Genomic DNA, 19,911 nt, shown 5'->3' on the forward strand with positions numbered 1-19,911 from the left:
CTAATTTCTTCCAGAAATATAATCATGCGGGAATTGGCTCCCCAGTTTCATATTCCCTGGTCCATCCCAACAGAGGCAGAAGACATTCCCATCGTCCCCACAACCTCAGGCACCATGTGAGTACCTGACATCTTCTCAAAAGAATGCCGGTGGTGGCTCCATGAGGGAGAAAATGCAAACCCTGTCCGACATCTCCCAGCAGCGTGGCGTTCTCCAGCTGCTGTGTTGGCTGCAACTCTGAAATGCCTGTGGAAGGGCTTAGCCATGCACATGAAAGGGGCGATAGATGGTAAATTAGTCGTAGGTTTGATGAATGCAGACGAGCCGTCATTGAAGGAATTACAAACTACTCACCTGGCTTTCAGAAGGCCCAAATTCTTGAACAGCATGGGAAACAGATCCGGGCACCGCTGTAGCTGGCTCCCTGTTCAGTCGGGTGCTGCTCGGGGAAAATGTGTGTTGAGCTGCCAGTCAAATGGGTGGAAAACAATTAGCTGAAGTTTTCACGTTAGCTGTACGCTTGGCAGACCCTCATTTGATACTGCTGGCCTGACTGGTTTTCCACCACGTAAGGCTAAAAGACCAAAGGCAAAAGTTTCTTTGTGATCCTCAGCACGCTTGTACACATGTATGCAGTGAGCAAAGTAGGTGCTACAGCGAGGGTAGATTGAGAGTATGTATTCTTCCTTCCTCTACCGCGTGATCATTTGGAAAAAGTTGGCAAACAAAAACACTGCATGGCTTGGGGGGCCGCTGGCTGCAACGACACCTTGTGACAACGAGACTGATAGAATCGATCCCTGTTTCTTTGGGATCCTATAAGAAATAGGTGGATATTGTAGTATCTGAAAAAGCAAACTCATGGAGCCCTTCTGAAATTAGCCAGCCTAAGTACTGGTTCCTGCAGGTGGCTGATTGCTATGGGGTCTTTCTACATACAGCTCTTACTGGTTGCTCAAAGACGGGACCCCCGCTGTATAACTATTCTTCTGAACCAAGTTGTTTTTTCCTGGGTCTTTCTAAGTGGTGCTATGAGCATTACACAAGTTGGGCATGAAAACAAGCTTGGCACAATTCAAAATGCTGTTTCTGTAGATTCTGTAATGTCCAGCCTGGTCCCTTCTGCTGCATACGAGGTTCTACCTGTCGTATTGTGGTATTGTGGTGCTTTTCTCTGATAGGAAACCAGATGACCTTGTAGTGTCTGCAGTGCTTTGACTGCTTGTACAGCCTTGGCACTTGTGCCTGGTTTAGTCTGGGGGAAGTTCTGCCACTGGTGAGGAAAGCAGCTGTCAAAAGGATGGAACTGAAAGAACAATGGGAAAGTACTTTCTGGTGGCAATTCTGGAGCGTAGGGGCACATTTGTCAGGCGTATCTTGTGTTTCCTCAGGATGGAGCTTCGTTGCGTTATTGCAGTCATCCGGCATGGAGATCGCACCCCAAAGCAGAAGATGAAGATGGAAGTTAAGCATCCCCGGTAAGAGTCAAGGCAAGAAGATGCTGTGCTGCTGGGAAGCGAGGAGGGCCGGTTTTCTGAACCAAGAGGTGGAGCAGAAGGGCTGAGTGCCTGAGAGACAGTGCTTTTTCCTGGCTTCATTCGAGCAAATGCTCTCTGCCCAGTTGAGGGAGCCCCCTTTCCCCGTAAGGTTCCTGGCACCTTCTGTGTGAACACTGGAAGAAAGCATGAAGGTCCATGCAGCTAGATGCTGCAAGGGAAGTGCCCCACTGAATGGGAAGCTAGTGGCTGCTTCCTTTTCATACCTGCGGCCCGAAACACTTGTTTTTTTCAGAATTTTTGAAGCGCAGGCAGGAGCCAGTGGGCCTGCTTGTTCTCCCTGAAGGACAGAGCGGGAATGCGTGCGTAGGGATTACAGGCCTTGTAGCACTGAAACAGCAGAAAATGAATCAGGGTTCTTTTTGTCTGGTCAGGTTCTTTGAATTATTTGAGAAATATGATGGCTACAAGACAGGAAAGTTGAAGCTGAAGAAACCAGAGCAGCTACAGGTGAGGGGGTTACTTTGGGGACATCCAGGTAATATGGATCCCAGCGCGAAGCAATTCTTCGGGAGGGTGAAAACCCTCCAAAGGGCAGCACTCTGTCGCACCGATGCTCCCTGTCTCATTCCCCACACTGTGCACACTCAGCTGGGTGATGGTATGAGAGCAGAATGGAAACTGTTCCTGGCTGATGCGAAGACTGTAGGATGGGGGTGACCTGACGCAGCTTGCCCGTCTGTTGTGGCTGCCTCTGGTGAAAGATGGGTCTGGGCTGGGGAGCGGGGCCGTGGGAGGCACCCGCTTGGGTCTGAACGGAGCTGGAGCACAGGGTGGGGATGAAGCAAACCGCAGTGTGAAAGTTTGTCCTGCCTGAGCTGTGTCTTATGAAACGACACGTTTCTGATGAGTGTCTCTGTGAACTTGGTGCTGAACTTGGTGCTGGGTGAAGCCATGTGGAGGCCTTGCAAGAGTGCAGTGGTGAGTCTGAGGCAGAATTGCTGCATGCTTGAGACCATCTGCTCTCCAACAGGAAGTGCTGGACATTGCACGGCAGCTTGTGGTGGACCTGGGAACCCACAGCGACTGTGAGATTGAGGAGAGGAAATCCAAACTGGAACAGCTGAAGAGCGTCTTGGAGATGTAAGGGTTCATATCTCGGGATACTGTGGGTTTGTCTCGCAGTCGCGGGTCAGCATGCGATGTAGGAACAAGCTGTGCTGCTGCTGTCCTGGCCAGCTGGCTCCCCAGAGGTCAGAGTCTAGAGTCTCCTCCATCCCCTGTCAGCAGCTGTACGCAAGCGGTGCCGTGATCTTAATGTTTTCTCCTTGGCATCAAAACCACTGCCGATCCTTGTGCCAAGTTGCCGTGGTTTAACCCCAGCCAGCAGCGAGGACTACACAGCCCCTCGCTCACCCCTCTTCCCCCAGAAGGGTGGGGAGAAGAGGGAGAAGAGGAAGGGAAAGGGAAAGGAAAAAAATACTCATGGGTTGAGATAAAGACGGTTTGATAGAAGAATAACAGAAGAGGAAAATAAAAGAACAACAACAACAATAATAGTAATAATAATGACACAAGTCACTCTCACCACTGGGTGAATTGGCACCCTCCCGAGCAGCAATTGTGAGTACCTGTTCCCAGCCAACCCCCCTTTATACACTGAGCAGGATGTCTGTGCTATGGAACATCCCACTGGCCATCCCGTCGCTCTGTCTAGGCTCCTTCTCAGCTTCTATGCAAAGCTGAAAAAAGTCCTTGAAAAATATAAACAATACCTGGCAGCTACTAAACCAATATGCGTTATCGACGTTCCTTTCATACCAAATCTGAAACACAGCAACCCCTAGAATGAAAATTAACTCTGTCCCAGCTGAAACCAGGACACAAGTGTGTCTGGTTTTTGGCTAAACAACTTGAGACAAAACGGAGCTTCTCTTGCTGCGGGAGAGGAACTGGAGTCCTGTAGGGACCATGTTGACATGAAGCACTTAGATAAATTTGGAAAAATCTTGTTTTAAATAAGGTTGTCCTGGTGACAAACATTTAACAAAAAGGAGCTTGGAAAACATGAAAAGATGTTTGTGTCCTCTTAGGTTTTGTACAGCCGAAATAAAAGACAATATGGTGGTGTTGGCATCTTAGAAACAAAAGAAAGGTCTTTCTGAGAACTGTAGCTCATACGCAGGCAGTGTCTGTGGTCAGGCCATGTCTGTGGAGCACAGAGGATGAATTTTTGCTACGTTTCCTTCCCTTGCTCTTTCTGCTTATTAGAGATGTGGTTATCCTCAGAGCGGCTGGCAGATTGGTTTTCTGTGGTCTCATTAATTCACTTGTTAAAGAAGTAGATAGAAATTAACTAAGGTTGATTAAAGCCTCAATGGAGTATGAGAGCACAGAGTGCTGTCAGCTGAAAAGCAGGCAAATAAATGGATATTTGAATTTCATTTGAGGGAGTTGTTCCGCTTTTTTTGGGGGTGCGTACCGGGTCACAGGTAGATGGCAAGACGTTCGTGTTCCCTGGCAGTTGGTGTTGCAGCCCGGAGTCTGTTGCCTGCGCTGTATTTTTGCCGTGTGCTGTCTAGGGACCTCTGGGCAAAGGGTGAGTGGAGTTGATTTGTTTAATTCTTTTTTTCCTCCTCTTTGTGATAGGTATGGACATTTTTCTGGCATTAACCGTAAAGTTCAGTTGACCTATCTGCCTCATGGACATCCAAAAGCTGCAAGTGAAGATGAAGGTAAAGGAACCTGATGTTGCTGCCATGATCTTCAAGCCTGGTGTTGAGGAGTGGTGCAGCTGTCCTACCTGTGTAGACCTCTGGACGTGCAAGCAAAATTAGTGATCCATATCTTATCTTTGCTCACATCATATGAAGGGTTGGAGTGATTCATAATGTAGAGTACCAATATACCCCAGATGCTGCCACAGGGCTTACGCTTCCAATTTCGTGAATGTCAGCCTATACCTTCAAAAAGTAGTGACTTGATTTTGTACCTGCTGATTTGGTTCCTGGGGATTTTGGGTCAGGCTTGTGTTGATGCTCTGCAAGGTGCTGAACAACCTCCTCTTCCTTCCCTCCTCTCCCCCCGCAAGCTCAGCTTCGAGATCAGGGAGGTGTCCCTGCCTATGGCAGGGGGTTGGAACTCGATGATCTTCAAGGTCCTTTATAACCCAAACCATTCTATGATTCTATGATATGATTCTATGATCTGAGGTAGTGAGTACCTGTTTGTCTCCTAGAAGCTCGCCGAGAATCTTCCCCATCCCTTCTCCTGGTGCTGAAGTGGGGTGGAGAGCTGACACCAGCAGGAAGGGTCCAGGCAGAAGAGCTGGGGCGAGCCTTTCGCTGTATGTACCCTGGTGGCCAAGGTAAGCTTTGTCCGTGTATCTCCGGTCCTGTCCTGTGACTGTGCCAGGCTGCCCAGCCCCGGTGACTCATCACCAGCATGAGGGATGCTCAGACGCCTGTGGGCGGTATGCAGCCTCTGTGACTCTGATCATCACTGGGTTTGTTCTTTTGAGTTGACCTCATAAGGATAAATAATTCAAGTGGGTTTTATGCCCAAAGATCCCTAAGCTGGCTGGAGATGTCTGCTGCAGTGGTTAAGCTTTAGTATGTCTTGGAGCACAATAGCATTCTTTCAGCTGATGTGCCAGTATTCAAAGTAGAGAAGCCATTCTAATAAGATACATTCTGATGCAGCAAATACGATTCAAAATTTACGTATGATTAATAAGGAATTTAGGTCAGATGTAGAGAAAAGAGGAAATCTGTCTTGGAACACAGATAATTCTACCTTGAGACAGGAGAATAGGAAGGGAACTTCTCCATATTTTGTCTGACTCTGAAAAGCACTCGGTGCACACAGATCAACAAGAGCCCGAAGGGCAGAATAAAGGCTGAGTGCCTTTTTCATCCAAGTGAAGAGTCAGAAGTAATACACTGCTACTGTATTGATCTGGGGAGAGCAGTATTGGATATTGCATGTCTTTGACTTGTATGCTTAATTAATTCAATTTAATTAATTAAATTTCAAATTAATTAAGCTAATTTAAATTGAATTTGAGAAGATTTCCTTTTGGAATAAGTAGGAGTCACCCTTGGTGGAAGAGGATCGGGTCAGGGAATACTTAAGCAAATTGGACATACATAAGTTCACGGGCCCTCAGGGGACGGATGCAGCCACGAGTGCTGAGGGAGCTGGCAGATGTCACTGCGAGGCCACTCTAGATTGTCTTTGAAAGACTGTGGGGACTGGGGGAAGTGCCTGAGGACTGGAGGAGAGGAAATGTCACTCCTAGCTTCAAAACGACAAGCAGGAGGAGGACCCAGCGAACAGCAGGCTGGTCAACCTCACCACAGTCCACGGGGAAGGTGATGGAGCAGCTAATCTGGAAACCATTTCTGGGCACATGAAGGGTAGGGAGGTGATTGGGAGTAGTCAGCATGGATTCACAAAGGGAAGTCTTGCTTAACCAACCTGATAACCTTCTGCAGTGAAGTGACTGGCTTGCTTAGGTGAGGGGAGAAGAGTGGCTATGGCCTACTTTGACTTCTGTGAGGCTTCTGACACTGTCCTGGTAACATCTTCATAGCTGATGAAGTATGGGCTGGATGAGCAGTGGGGTGGACTGAAAGCTAGCTGAATGTCTGGGCTCAGACAGTCGTGATCGGTGGCACAAGGTCTAGTTGGAGGCCAGGAACTAACGGTGTAGCCCAGGGGTGAAAACTGGATCTGATCCTCTTTAATATCTCCATTAATGATCTGGATGACGGGGTAGAGCGTACCCTCAGCAAGCTTGTAGGTGACACAGAACTGGGAGGAGTGGCTGATACACCAGAGGGTCATGCTGCCGTCCAGAGGGACCTCGATAGGCTGGAGAAAGGGGCTGGCAGGAGCCTCATGGTGTTCAACAAGGGGAATTACAAAGTCCTGCTTCTGGGGAGGAGCAACCCCCTGCACCAGTGTAAGCTGGGGGCCAACCAGCTGGAAAGCACCTTTGCAGAAAAGGACCTGGGGGTCCTGGTGGACACCACGTTGAACATGAGCCAACAATGTGCCCTTGCCCCAAAGAAGGTGAACAGTGTCCTGGGCTGTATTAGGAGGAGTGTTGCCAGCAGGTCGAGGGAGGTGAGCTGTGAGGTCAGATGCTTGTGATCTCAAGAGCACATTTTTAGCAAACATGTGAGGGTAAACTTTCCAAAAGATGAGAAATCTAGGTGCACGTGGTGGTGTTTACTGCAAGGTGCCAACAAGTAGAGCAGACGGTCAGTGAACACAGGCTCCTTTAGGAGGAGGAGGAGGAGCAGTAGTGGACAGAGGATCTTCGTGACAAGGCCTGTGTGCTATTCCTGAAGATGGGAATGGTGAATTAGAAGGGCTGGGGACTTCTGGTATGGTTGTGGATCTCTGAAGCCTGGAGCTGAGAAGGTCAGCCACTGACATGGAGAAGAGACTGGGGAGACCAGAAGACAAAGTGCAGGAGATACAATTCCAGTGGAAGTACAGGGAGTAGATTGCAGCCAAAATGAGCCAAAATGTGAGGGAAGAGATGTGTCTGCAGAGCTCTGGTCAAGTGGAGTGCAGTTACCAGCAAGCGGGGCTGGGCCCTAGGGCATGGTCTGTCCAGTTCTGAGCTGACTGCTCCATATCTGGGGAGCACCAAGTGGTTGCCTTCTTGCTTACAGTAGAGCTCAGTACAAGGTGACTTCCACCATTCTGAATCGTGGCTTTGGAGACTTCTGCTTCACATGGTCATTCCTGGAGAGGGAGAGGTCTTATTTTGCAGTGAGGTGGGGTGTTGCTGGGTAGCAGCTGGCACATGGCAGCTTTGTCCAGATACACGGCTGACTTCTGGCTGGTGTCTGTCCTCGTCTAGCAGGGTGTTCCTCTGAGTTGTGAGCTTGGAGCTGCGAGCAGTTTTCCCATCTTCTCACGCAATGTGACTGGGTACTGTGCGAAATCATCATGGGATTCCAGGCAGCAGCAAATTAGTCACCACTGCACTGTCTTTGAAGGGTCAGACTCAAGAGCTGCATGAGCTGCTTTCTCCGTTACTGATCTGACTCCTGTGGCTGACTCAGCCATCGTAAATAACCCGGCATCTGTGCCACAGGATAATTGTAGCTCTACAGGATACGCTCTGGAAGGCAGGCGCCTCCCTGCTCAGTAGCTCTGCCGGCAGTTCTGGTGGCAGCAGTACAGTACCTGCTCTCGTGAACGAGTAGAAGGAGGCTTTTTTTTTTTTTTTTTCCCACGTCTCTATTCTGCACAGGGGTCTTCAGGCCAGCAGGACAACAACGGACTGTTCAGAAAGGGTTGCTGCAGAATTTGGGCAGCATCAGACTTGACTGGTGAATGCTCACTTTTTTCCTCAAAATTAAGTTTTCCAAGCTAAGCAAAGCCTGAATCAGATTTCTAGTCATCATGTATGGCTAGAACTGTCTGTTTTGGAGCAGCCTAAATGCTGGCTATGAAAGTGATTAATTCTCTACATAACTTTGTTACCACAATAGTGTTTTTTGTCTAAAGCAGTATATTCAGCTGATAGTTTTGCAGGTGTCAGAGCATTAATTTTGAGTTTGCTCTCTGTTCCAGGTGATTATGCTGGTTTCCCTGGATGCGGCTTGCTCAGGCTGCACAGCACCTACCGTCACGATCTCAAGATCTACGCCTCAGATGAGGGTCGGGTTCAGATGACAGCAGCAGCTTTTGCAAAGGTCCTTCCTCTCTTTTGGGCATCACTTAGTTATGCTACATTAGTCTTAAAATATGCCAGTTCTAACGGAAAACCTCTAGTGATGAGGAAGGAGCTGTCCTAGGAGCTTCTCCCTCTCTGTTGGGGGGACGGTGGTGCACTGTGCTAATAGCAAGTGTATGGGGCGGTACTGGAAATCCAGTGTAGCACATGTGTGTTACCTTTAGTATCCTGTCCAGGATAGGACTCTGACTGGAGAAGGAGATATTTATGCAGTATTGCTGGTGCTTGATGTTACAGCGTGTCAAACCTATTGCCGAGTATTAATTGCCTACAGAATGAGAGTTTCTTGGATGACTGCCGGGCCAGAGGGGGTTTTCCCTGACTGCTGGATTTAGACGGCGAATAAAATGTCTTTGGTGCAGTGTGGGGTGAGGGCTGGGGAGAAGACAGGTTCATCTGCAGTTAAAGCTTGAGCCAAGGGGAACCCTGTGGTGGCTTTAGCTGTTCGTCAGAGCCTCTGCTGTATCAGCATTTTCCAGCAAACCGAGCTGGCTGCTCAACAATTGCCTAGACAAACCTGGGGCTGCTGCAGGCAGAGCGGGCCTTTTGCCTCAAATAGCTGTAGAACGTGCCAGAGTCACTGGTGACTGTAGGCGCTGTTGCTGTAAAACATTGAGATTTCACTCAAGTCGGCTGAAGGCTGGCCATGGAACTGGGTGGGTTGCACATAACTGAAATCTTGTCCTGTGTCGCTTTAGGGTCTGCTGGCCCTGGAAGGAGAGCTGACCCCCATCCTGGTGCAAATGGTGAAAAGTGCCAATATGAACGGTCTCCTGGACAGTGACAGTGACTCCCTTAGCAGCTGTCAACACAGAGTGAAGGCACGACTGCATGAAATCATGCAGAAGGATGCTGAGTTCTGTGAAGAGGATTATGAAAAGGTAAAGCACCTGTATGGCTTTATTGCTTCCTGTATCTGGAGGGAGAATAGTGCTGCTCCAGTGGTTTGACGTGAAGCCTGCTGCTGTGTGAACAGTCCTTTGGTTAGTCTGAGATCAGTTCTGGCCAAAATTGCAGGATATGAACAGAACTTAGGAAGGGAAAGGGAGGGTTTCTGCGGGGTAGTAGCCCCTGCCCTTCTCCAAGTGAAAATCCTCAGTGTTGCTCCACTGTTCCCTTCGAGAATCATCGTGGTACCCTTTAGAAGTCCCAGGGCATTTTATTCTCATGGGTATGCTAAAAGAAGAGTTCTCGTGGTTTACTGTGTGCTGCCCAGTTGCTGTGGCCAGGGAGTACGCCTCGCCATATTCTAGATCCGTGCTCTGTGCCTGTGTGAACAGACCTTTTGGATATAAACCCTTTTGTGGTCCTATCAGTGTCTGATAACTGCAGAGCAGACAGCGTGGGCTACATCCAGCACAGCAACCAGAAAAAGCACTATAACTGCTTCTCCAAGTCCCCAAACCACTATTTTTCCCAGACTCTGAGATCTGATTACCAGACTGAAATCACCTCGAAGAACAACTTAAAACTTCTGTGAAGCCCTTGTGCTCAAGCACAGAAGCAAAGTGAGACAAGAGTGAATATTGTAGGTGGAGGGAGGCCTGATCTGATAGGAGCAGTTGTTTGCTCCCTCTGAGTTTGGTCCTGAGGCAGTTTTTAAAACACGGCGACTACCCCTAGGAATAGGCCAGCTTACTCCGCTTAGCCGGGAGCACTACTTCTGTACCTAATCAGAAAGCGGTACAACTGCAAAAGGCAGATGTTTTGTGTTCCCGGTTTGTAAAGACACTGACTGGTATCTCCTCTCTGGTATCTCCTCTCAGCTAGCACCTACAGGCAGCGCTTCTCTGCTCAACTCCATGACATTTATCCAGAACCCAGTAGAGGTCTGTAACCAGGTGTTCACCCTGATTGAGAATCTCACCTCCCAGATACAAAAACGTCTGGAAGACCCAAAATCTGCAGGTGAGCATCAGAACTGGAAAGGGTCTGGAGCAGATTCATTTGTTGTTACATCTGCAGAGCTCCCAAACACCCCTGTGGTTTATGTTTGTCTGTGGCAAAGAGATTCTAAAGTGAAATTCTGTATGTGCTATTGATGTAGAAGGCTCCTATTCCACTTTCAACTGCTGTTAAAAAGAGAGCTGTAACGTAAAGGAAATTATGTGTGCATCTTGGGTTCTGAGTGAACGTAAATAGCAGCAGGACAGCCTGGATTTTCCAAGCGTTTCCTGGACAGGAGCTCAAGACTGTTAACAGCAAGTTTTTCAGCCTCAATTTGCTTATCTCCAAGAACTTTCCTAACGACAGCGCAGAGGTTTTAAAAAGGCATCTGTGGGACATTTCACACAATTTATGGCAGACATAAGCCAACAGGCAAGCAGTTTCACTTTTCTCGAGTATTTTGGGAGTAGCTTATTGCAGCAGGTCCAGACTCTGTGCAACAGGTCCAGTGGCTTTGCCAGTCTGGGATTCCTGTGGGCGACATAATAATCAGAGCCCTTCCGTGCTGGGAGAAGTCAGTCATAGCTGTCACTTGAAATCTGCGCAGGAGTAGTCAGGATGTGAACGTGGTTTGGTGTTCTCTGCTGTTTAGACCTGCAGCTGTACCACAGTGAGACTTTAGAACTGATGCTGCAACGCTGGACTAAGCTGGAGCGAGATTTCCGCATGAAGAATGGGCGTTACGACATCAGCAAGATCCCCGATATCTATGACTGCATCAAGTATGATGTACAGCACAACTGTGCGCTGAAACTGGAAGGCACAGCTGAACTCTTCAAGCTCTCCAAAGCCCTGGCAGATGTGATCATACCCCAGGTATAGCCTGTCCTGCCTGTGTGACGATGTCTAAGGCGTCAGTTTCTGACCCCTTCCCTGTCTGTTTTTTCTCGATTCTCCTGCACATTAACTCTCGAGGCAGATTATCACAGGTATCTCTCAGATATATCTCTCAGTGTTAGTATAAGCCCCAAACCATTTATGACTGAAGATGTGGCAGGGCTTGCTTCCTGGATGAGCATTCTGACGCATCAGAATAACGAACAGCCGGCGCAGCAGCTTTTCCGTGTTCATCGTCGTGCGTTATAGTACAGCATGGAGCTGAGTGTGTGCGCTGTATCAACACCCCGTTCTCCGCGTACAAGACTGTACAGGGGAAGAGAGGTCTCTGTGTTAAAGTGAAAGGTTCTTCTGGCAAGTTTGTTATTCTTGTCAAACTAGAACTTGCTCAGTTTGCAGAGCTGGCTTGCTTCTCACAAAGTTTATGCCCATGAGCACGGGAGGGGGAAGGAGGGCCACGTGCAGTGCATCTCTGTAGTCACCAGTGTTGTCCCACTTCTGGCACAAATGCTTCATTTATATGGGATGAGCTTCTGCCAGCAAGGTCCAGCACATGTGCCCGGGTAGAGCAGAAGTGGTCTTCTAAGCTTTCTCACAGTGTTCCTGATGAGATGCAGTTTGGCTATTTCCAGCACAGCTCTTCAAGTCTTATCTTTGCAAATAGCAGTTGTTGCATGAATGCTCATGCCAGGTCAGGGTATAAGTTTGTATGTCATAAGAGGAGGTTCCTTGATGGTACTTGTGCCTCTCGGCTGTTGGAAGGTTACTGACAGTCATGTCTAGACAGACTGGCATTCTTTGGGGGGGTCTCTGTCTCTGTCCTCTGTTACCCTCTGCAATATGTGGAAAAAAAAAAAAGAGAAAAGCACTGAGTAACATTTCCCTTTCTGTCCTTGCCTAACTGTAGTGCTTGAAGTCCAGTCTCGGTTTATGTGAGGGTGTGGCAAAGAACCAGGGCTCAAGGATATCTATTGTTTAATTCCTGCAGGAATATGGGATTAATAAGGAGGAGAAACTGGAGATTGCTATTGGCTTTTGTCTTCCTCTCATTAAAAAGATCCAGTTGGACCTACAGAGAACCCATGAAGATGAGTCTGTCAACAAACTACATCCCTTGTAAGGATTGTGCTGCATGCTGCTGCTGGGGGGGGGGTGGTTTGGAGCAGCGTGTGGGAACCATGCTAGAAGAGTAGAAGAGTGCTCTGGTGTGGAAGGGGGCTCTGAACAAACACTGAAGGACACAACAAGAGTGAGGCATGTTGGTGCTCCTGGAACTGGAAGGGAAATGGAAGGGCACGTTGAGACTGCAGAGCGGGAGAATGGTGCCACAGAGGCTTACAGCCATTGTAGTTGGATGGTGGTGCCTTCATCCCCGTCTGCAAGGGGCAAGCGCTGGTATGATGAGGCCACCTCTGCCCCGCCATGTGTCTCCATGAGGGTACCACAAAACTCGCTGCTTCTGTGCCCGGAGCTCTCGCGGTTTGTTCTGTACCTGCTGCTCTTTGACGGTTTCCGGTGTGGGGTCATCTTACTCCGTTAAGCATGCAGAAATGCTGCTGTATGATAGATGGCACTTCACCGGCAGGCTGTGAGTAACACGGGGCTGATTTTGGTTTAGGTACTCAAGAGGAGTTCTGTCACCAGGTCGCCACGTTCGGACACGGCTCTACTTCACCAGTGAGAGCCACGTGCACTCTCTGCTCAGTATCTTCCGCTATGGGGGGCTCCTGGATGTAAGTGTCCCAGCAATGCTCACAGAGTAAGCCTCCCTGCTTTTTTCAGTGGCCCTTTCCAAGGTGGACAGTGTATGTTTGTAGGTTGCCCCTCTAGCCAGCTCCCCCGGTAATGATGTGCCGGCTCCATCTCTGCTGTGTTTGCATGCTGCAGCTTCCCGCCTTTCTGGCATGCAGGAGGATTGTTCTTCCTCCGTCCTGACACCGCCTGCCTTGCCTGTGCAGAGGCATGTTTTCTCCCAGAGCTGTCCTGCTGATTCCAGAAGAGTCGACCACTTCCCTGTGCAGGAGGAGAGCAGTCTGAGGCAACGGGGATGAGGGAATTCCTCTCTTCCTGCTTCCTTCAACCCTTTATTTTGAGAGTTTGGCCCTGTTATTTAGTGACTTTCTGTCAATTCTAGGTCAGTAAAATCAGTTCGCTTACGGAGGAGTGGCTCAAGGTTGCAAACACGTAGGGGGTGCTCTCTACCAGAGGGACGAATGACACATTTGGAGGGGACTAACCCATCCAGTCCAACCTTCCCTTGCTCTCATAACCTGCTTCCTGAAGGAACTGGCAAGCAGTCCCTGTGTAAAGCTCTGCTTTAGACTCCCCGATGGACTCTGATTTATCTTCCCATTTTTAAGCGTGGTGTTCTTCTGATGCTTAGCAGGCGTCATTTCTGATGTCTGTGGAAGCTCGCTGTGTCCGTAGGCAGCGATCACGCAAGTACCTCCGAGTTGCTCGCTAAGATGCTACTTTATTCCCTGACATGAGCGTCAGAGGACGCTGTGTTGCCAGCGCAGGGATGTTAGGCTGCACCGGGATTCGTTTGTACCAGTGGGGTTCGTTTCGTGTCCACCAAGGTGGTGAGACGCTCCACAGCCACATGAGTGGCACTTCGGGTACGTTCCCCGGCAGCGCTGGGAGTGGGGAGGGCTGCCCTGCCCCGCCGTGGGGAGCCCCGGGCTCCGGTGTGGAGACTTTGCGTTCAGCATTGTGTAAAAGCAGCTTCACTCGGTCCCTTATTTAGCACAAGTTCACCCCTTGCGCTTTTTTTGAGGTTTCTCTAAAATGCTTCATTCCTAGGCCGCTATTTGAGAACGACCGTGTTCGGGCACCTGCCGTGGGTTACGCTTTTCCCCAGCCAGCATGGCACAGGGGGCTTGCAGCGTCTGCACGTGGACTGTACGGGTAGCTGTAGTGTCCCTCCATGCAGTTGCTCCTTCCCGTAAGCGCCCTCATTGCAAGGTCATCTCTCTTCGTGCCAGTTAAGCAAGGTGTTTTTTGTCCTGACAGTGTTGTTATCTTGTGGAGAGACAAACTCTCTCAGACCCATTTCACTGAATGCTGCAAGGTGTCTGCTGTTGCTTATTCCATGCGACTGTTTATGTGTATATATCAGGAAAACAAAGACCAGCAGTGGAAGAGAGCCATGGACTATTTGAGTGCTATCTCAGAGCTGAACTACATGACCCAGATTGTTATCATGCTCTACGAGGACAACAACAAGGTGAGGGATATAGCTGTAGGACAAAACCTTTCCTGCCGTGGTGCAAGGCGCAGTCCCCGAGAGATGAGTTCAGCTGGGAAGTCCGTAACCTGAGCTCTCTCCGCTTGGGAATAAAGACGGACGGATCATTAACACAACCGCTAGTTCTTACGTTGAGGTGGGAGGCAGTGACCCAGTTAATGCTTGTTACGTGTGAGCGGAGTGCCACCCCGGGCAGTAATACCAAACTTAAGTAATCAATACTATCTATTTTAAAGCATTTCCTAATGCAAATGCAGAATAATTTGCTGTTTCTTAATATTAACTATGAAATAACAGTAGGAAAAAAAAAAAAGCATATTATATTTGGCAGTTTTTTCCAAATATTTCTGGAAGATATCAAGAAATTCCACATTCAGAAACTTTCCTATTTTAAAAATCTACGGATATAGTTAGGGAAGTATATACTGATACGTTCAGGAAGTAAAGAGAATCATTTGAAAACCAGCTGGGATGCGGAAGCTGATGGTGATGACCGTAAGCAGGTTTGGCACTGAACTGCACGTTCTGAGTCCCAGGTGCCGTACCGCAGGGGGCGGTGGGCGAGGGGAGCGGTCCCTGTCCTCCGTACGCTGTAGGGTCAGAATCCGCTATTCACAGAGCTGATGTGGGGCTCTAATGGCAGAAGTGAAATATTTCCTAGTGCTGTTTGTCAAAAAAAACCCAACAAAAAAAGTCTGAATCGAGCTCTTAGGAGGGGTGCAGATCTGTCAGTAAGTAGAGGTGGTGAAACTTTTGGGCTTATGTCATTAGTGCCAGATACTGTAAAAGTTCTGGCTTCCTTTTAAAAAAAATACAAAAATTTGATATTAAAGGCAGTTACTTAAGTCTTGGAATGACTGACTAAAGGTCCAGGAGGGAGCCGATCTCTCCCTGCCGCAGCGTGTGCTGGTTTTGCCGCAGGACTGGACGGGAGGGGGCTGTGTTTTAGGTTTGTGTATATATATAAACATATGGCCCATTCTGTTTTGGTCCTCTGGTGGCTGTTGTCACAAAATAACAACAATCTGAATGCCTCAGCTTTGTGCTAATAAGGGCTGTCCTTTTGGATGAAACAGACCTAGAGCCGTTATGTTCGTGGTTTCTTGTTGCTTCCGCTTTCCTTCCAAAAGGATGCGCTTGGGATGCGTGCTGCACGGGCATGGCAGGGTGGCCCGGGTCCAGACCAGCGCCTGTGCTGGCAGCGGGGCTGACTTTTATTTATTCACTTTTTCCCTGTGCCTCATGTTCACAGGACCCGTCCTCAGAAGAGCGTTTCCACGTGGAGCTGCATTTCAGCCCTGGTGTGAAAGGCTGTGAGGAGGACAGGAACGTGCCCACGGGGTTTGGCTTTCGACCTGCCTCCGCGGAGGTGAGCGTGCTGCCCTGCCCGCGGGGCACGTGGCCATCGCCGGCCCCTCGGGCACTGCCGCGCTCCGCCGGGCTCTGCTGCCGGCCCTCCTCCAGCAGCAAATTTGCCTCTGGCCTTTCCCTCGTGCCTGCGGGCTGTGGGCGGGTTACCTTCCCTGCCTAACTGCGAGGGCTTGTCGGGGCAGGCGTTGGGAGCGCTGGCGTCCTCCTGAGCTCCGCAGAGCCGGGAGGCCCAAGGCTGGAGTGGGTGCCTGGGCAGTGCTCGCGAAGGCCACGTGTCTGCAGGTGTCGATGTTTCCTTACTGCAGAATGAGGACAAGAAAGCAGACCAAGGCAGCCTGGAGGACCTCTCCAAGGAGAAGGGCGTTGATGAGCCAGACCGCGCACAGCAAAGGTCTCCGCAGCCTTCCGAGCCCGTCAGCCTTCAGCGGAGATCACCGCTGATCAGGAACAGGAAGACGGGGTCCATGGAGGTAACAATGTGACGGGCTTGGTTGTTCTAGTGAAGGTCTTTTGCTTGGTTTTGGTTTCCTGGCATTTGTTTTAACGTGCCAGTGTTTGAGCTGATTCTGGGAAAGGATCTGCAGAAGTTAGAGGGGCTTGTTGTAAGGCAGACCTCCCGAACTCCTCCTCCCTGAGGAAGGACAGGGGGAACACAGGCCAGAGGAACTGATGAGTAAGAGCAAATAAGGAAACCCTTGAGAAACACAAGAAGTATTTGGATTACGTGCTCTGCAGAGACATCAGTGTAACGAGCTACATCTTCAGCTGTGCATGCAACATCTTCACCTAGCCACGGAGACATCTTTGCCTTCCCTTAGACTCCAGCCTTTGCCTCTCACAGTTCAGTTCCACATTTTTTGTTCCTGTCTCCCATTTAAGATCTCAGGCAAATTGGGGGTCCCTGCTAACCGGTGGGTTTATGACAGAGTGTTTGAACTGTCGGGGTTTAGAACTCTCCCACTCATCTGCTAAAGAAACAAAGATCGATTTTACTGTTCTTCTGTCCTTCAGGGCGGTCAGCTTCACAGCCAGCAGGCGGCCGGCACCTTCGAAGTGCTCCAGAATTGCCCTTCCTTTTGGAGGGTTTTCACAGGCATTTTTGCTGTCTGTTTTCTGAACCAGGGAAAACAGAGTTAGGGCTTGAGGTATTTGTTAGCTGGCTTACATCTCTGTTACTCACGATGTAATCTGCGCATGCAGCACTCCGGGGCTCTTTGTAAGAGGCACATACTAAGTTAAAGGGGATTTACCTTCTTCTGGCTGCTAAAGGAGGAAGTCTGTGTCCCAGTGGTCCCAGCAAGTGTCTTGGGAGACAAGGAGCTCAGTACGAGTCCCTTCATCTCCACTGTTCCACAACCCAACACGAAATTAAAACCGAGCGTCACAATCTTAGCATATGAGTATCTTAGGCTTCTTGAAAATTGTGATTTTAAGGAAGAGACCTATTTTTCTTTACCTTCAATTGATGTTTAAAGGCTTTTGAGACCAGTGGGTAACTTAGAGCATGACACTGATTATACTGTCTGTCTTTGCAGGTGCTATCTGAATCTTCTTCCAAATCAGGAGGTTATCGCCTCTTCAGCACTTATTCCAGGCAGTCTTCTGAGATGAAGCAAAGTGGCTTAGGTACTGTACTTGACCTGTAACCAGCCTGCTCGCCTGTACCTCTGTGTTTCTGTGGGCATCTGTCTGTCTCTCCACATACGCATCTGGCCTGAGTTCCTTGTCCGTCTCTCTGTGTGTATTATGTCTTCTTTTAGTGTTATTGTTTAGACCGCTGTAGAGACTATCTTACTGTATTTCCTTTTGTGTATGATCTTCTCCTTCAGCTTCTAGCAGCAGAAGATGCACTTTTCATCCTTTATGGTATGGGAGCAACAGAGCAAGCTGCATACTTGCAGGTTGGCCTTCTAGTTCCGTGTTGCTATCATTTGTTATACCATTTCTGAACTTAGTAGGAAGAGATGATTTTACGTGAGAAATAGCCTGCTTTCTGTTCTGCAAAACAGTAGTTTACATGCAAAGCTGCTCTTCGTGTAAGACTGTTATATTTCTACCTTTGCTTCATAAAGATCTCTTGTATGGAACAGATCTGTCATCTGCAATGGTGTTTGACAGCACTCTAATTGAGCTGGAATCCCTGGTTAGACATTCTTTGCATGGCAGCCAGCGGAAGAGAACATTTTGGGGCAGTTGGGGTTCTCTGCCTGTCCTTGAGAGTACCATTCCTGCCACCCTAACCTAAACTATGTCTTAATAGTTGAAATTCTTCCTGAAATATTTTTGCTAAAGCAAGATCTATTTGGAAACTGAAAAGCTGTCTTTGCTGTCATGAGGTTCAAAGATAGCCGTGAGACCTAGATCTTGCAGATGCCTAATAAGCACCAGGAGGTGGAAATACCCAAGTTATGCCCACTTTCTTTTTCTTTAAAACCATTTTTGCATTATGGCATGGCCTTAGACTTGCCGCAGTTCTGACTCATCAGTTCCTTACTCTGTTATGTGGACATCCTGCAGCCAAGAAATTTCTGAAAGGCCTGACCGTTTCTTTGTCGCTTTTGAACGAGCTGCTTCTTTGAAAGCTAATTCTTACTAAGTAAAGGGAATTTTCTTCAGAGTGGTTAGGAAGTATCCCTGGAATCTGCCAGCTCTGCTCCCAGCCAGTTGGAAAAATCTAAGAAGGAATGGCTGATGCGTATAATTTTCATAGAGGCACAATAGCCTTGGCCATAGTGGGTTTTGAATGTGCTATTTCATGTGGTGCATCTACTTTTAACGGACCACCTGCAGGATTAAATAAGCTGTAATAGACTGCCTTGCTTAGGCTTGAAGAAACCTGTGGTTATTCTGTGAATCCACGTGAATCAATATGAGAATTTCTGAGACGGCACACAGTCAAGGAAGTGCATCTGCTTGGAAAATTACTGAGTGCATCAAATGCTACGTGCAAACTGTCTTTGCTGTTGGGATGTCTGAGTACCAGAAGGCATGTGCTCTGGAAAGCAGATATTAACGGCCTATTTACGACAGCCTTTTCCAGTTTTCTGAGGAATGCCTGTTTTGGCAATAGAGAAGACCACTACTCTTCTGGACCCTTGTACCGTACTACTTTTCCTTGACAACAAAATGTGAAATGTGATCCCAGCAGGTTTAATTTCAGGTTCTTGCCTGACTTGCCGTGCTGGGAAGCCTGTGCTGGTCACTCTCCCAACTGTGGAGCTCCACAGAGACAAAAACTTTGAGTGGGAATTGATAGACCTGATCTGTGACAGTAGTCCTCTAGCTGCATACTCAGTCCAGCCATCGTCCCTCTCCATAGAGTCTTGCAGCTGCTGACCAAGGGAAGGGCTGAGCAGGAGAGACCAACAAATTGTGCAACACCGGCTTGCACAGTCCCTGGTTATTGGGATGTCTGTGTTTCTGTGAATTTCTCTTAATCTGAGAACCATTGAGAAGAATGGTGCCCCTTTACCTGCAAAAGTCAAGCTCTTCAAGGAATCTTCCTGATTCCTTTCCTGCTTGTTTTGTAGGAATCTAATTCCTTCCCCCTTTAGGATCTGAAATGTGCTCTCTCTGCGAGATACAATATAGAACTCGCAGGAGTTTGAACTTTGGCTTTAACACTTGTCTCAGCAGCTGTGCTATGAGGGGGTTCATTCAGCTACTGCCTGCTGTTTCTGAGCTTTTCTGAAGCTGAGCCTATCTCCTGTTGCCTGACCTTGTCAGTGGCTGGCTGCCGTTATCTCTGGGAGAATGGCTCCTCAGGTGTAACCTCAAATGTTTGGGCGTGCAGGAATGGGGGGCAGGACAGGGCTGCTCTAGTGACCCTGCTGCCATACCTCCAGAATTGTGTCTTTACTGTAAATTAAAAAATGCCTTGAAATGCCTGTTTGGAAAGGGGGTCGGCTGCAGCTTGCTTTGTCCATGCGAAGTGGTGCTTTGGAGTATGCCACGTTTTTCTGGGCAGGAGCAAGTGCATTATTGTGGATTGTCTGCAATAGTGGGCATGCTTCTGGCTTGAGAAGCCCGAGAAGTGCAGTGCCTTTCTTTGCTTGCAAGAACACTTCAAAATGGGGAAAAATCACTCCTCACTGAGCAACGGAGGCGGTGTACTGCCGGTGAGGATGAAGCTTTGTGCTGAGACTCACATAGGGAAATAAGGGATGTCCATTTTTTAAACATCTGAAACACTGAATGTACCTCTGAAAATTAAATACACAAAAAAGATCCAGCACATACAGTAATTTCTGGCA

General features: G+C 48.6%; 1 protein-coding gene across 1 annotated transcript in view; it reads left to right on the forward strand.

Moving 5' to 3' along the window:
- The window catches only part of PPIP5K1 (diphosphoinositol pentakisphosphate kinase 1), a gene marked incomplete at its 5' end in the record, with an annotated part of 46,369 nt that overhangs the window by 6,331 nt on the left and 20,127 nt on the right, over positions 1-19,911 (forward strand). The window contains 16 exons of the mRNA XM_082488561.1: positions 15-116; positions 1,392-1,478; positions 1,931-2,006; positions 2,530-2,639; positions 4,146-4,231; positions 4,735-4,863; positions 8,094-8,215; positions 8,955-9,137; positions 10,023-10,164; positions 10,796-11,019; positions 12,029-12,156; positions 12,659-12,773; positions 14,159-14,266; positions 15,540-15,656; positions 15,964-16,128; positions 17,194-17,284. Coding sequence (XP_082344687.1) covers positions 15-116; positions 1,392-1,478; positions 1,931-2,006; positions 2,530-2,639; positions 4,146-4,231; positions 4,735-4,863; positions 8,094-8,215; positions 8,955-9,137; positions 10,023-10,164; positions 10,796-11,019; positions 12,029-12,156; positions 12,659-12,773; positions 14,159-14,266; positions 15,540-15,656; positions 15,964-16,128; positions 17,194-17,284 — 1,985 coding nt within the window. The remainder of the gene's footprint in view (positions 1-14; positions 117-1,391; positions 1,479-1,930; positions 2,007-2,529; positions 2,640-4,145; positions 4,232-4,734; positions 4,864-8,093; positions 8,216-8,954; positions 9,138-10,022; positions 10,165-10,795; positions 11,020-12,028; positions 12,157-12,658; positions 12,774-14,158; positions 14,267-15,539; positions 15,657-15,963; positions 16,129-17,193; positions 17,285-19,911) is intronic.

Source organism: Vanellus vanellus (genome assembly GCF_965231255.1).
Source record: "Vanellus vanellus genome assembly, chromosome: 11".
Taxonomy (NCBI): domain Eukaryota; kingdom Metazoa; phylum Chordata; class Aves; order Charadriiformes; family Charadriidae; genus Vanellus; species Vanellus vanellus.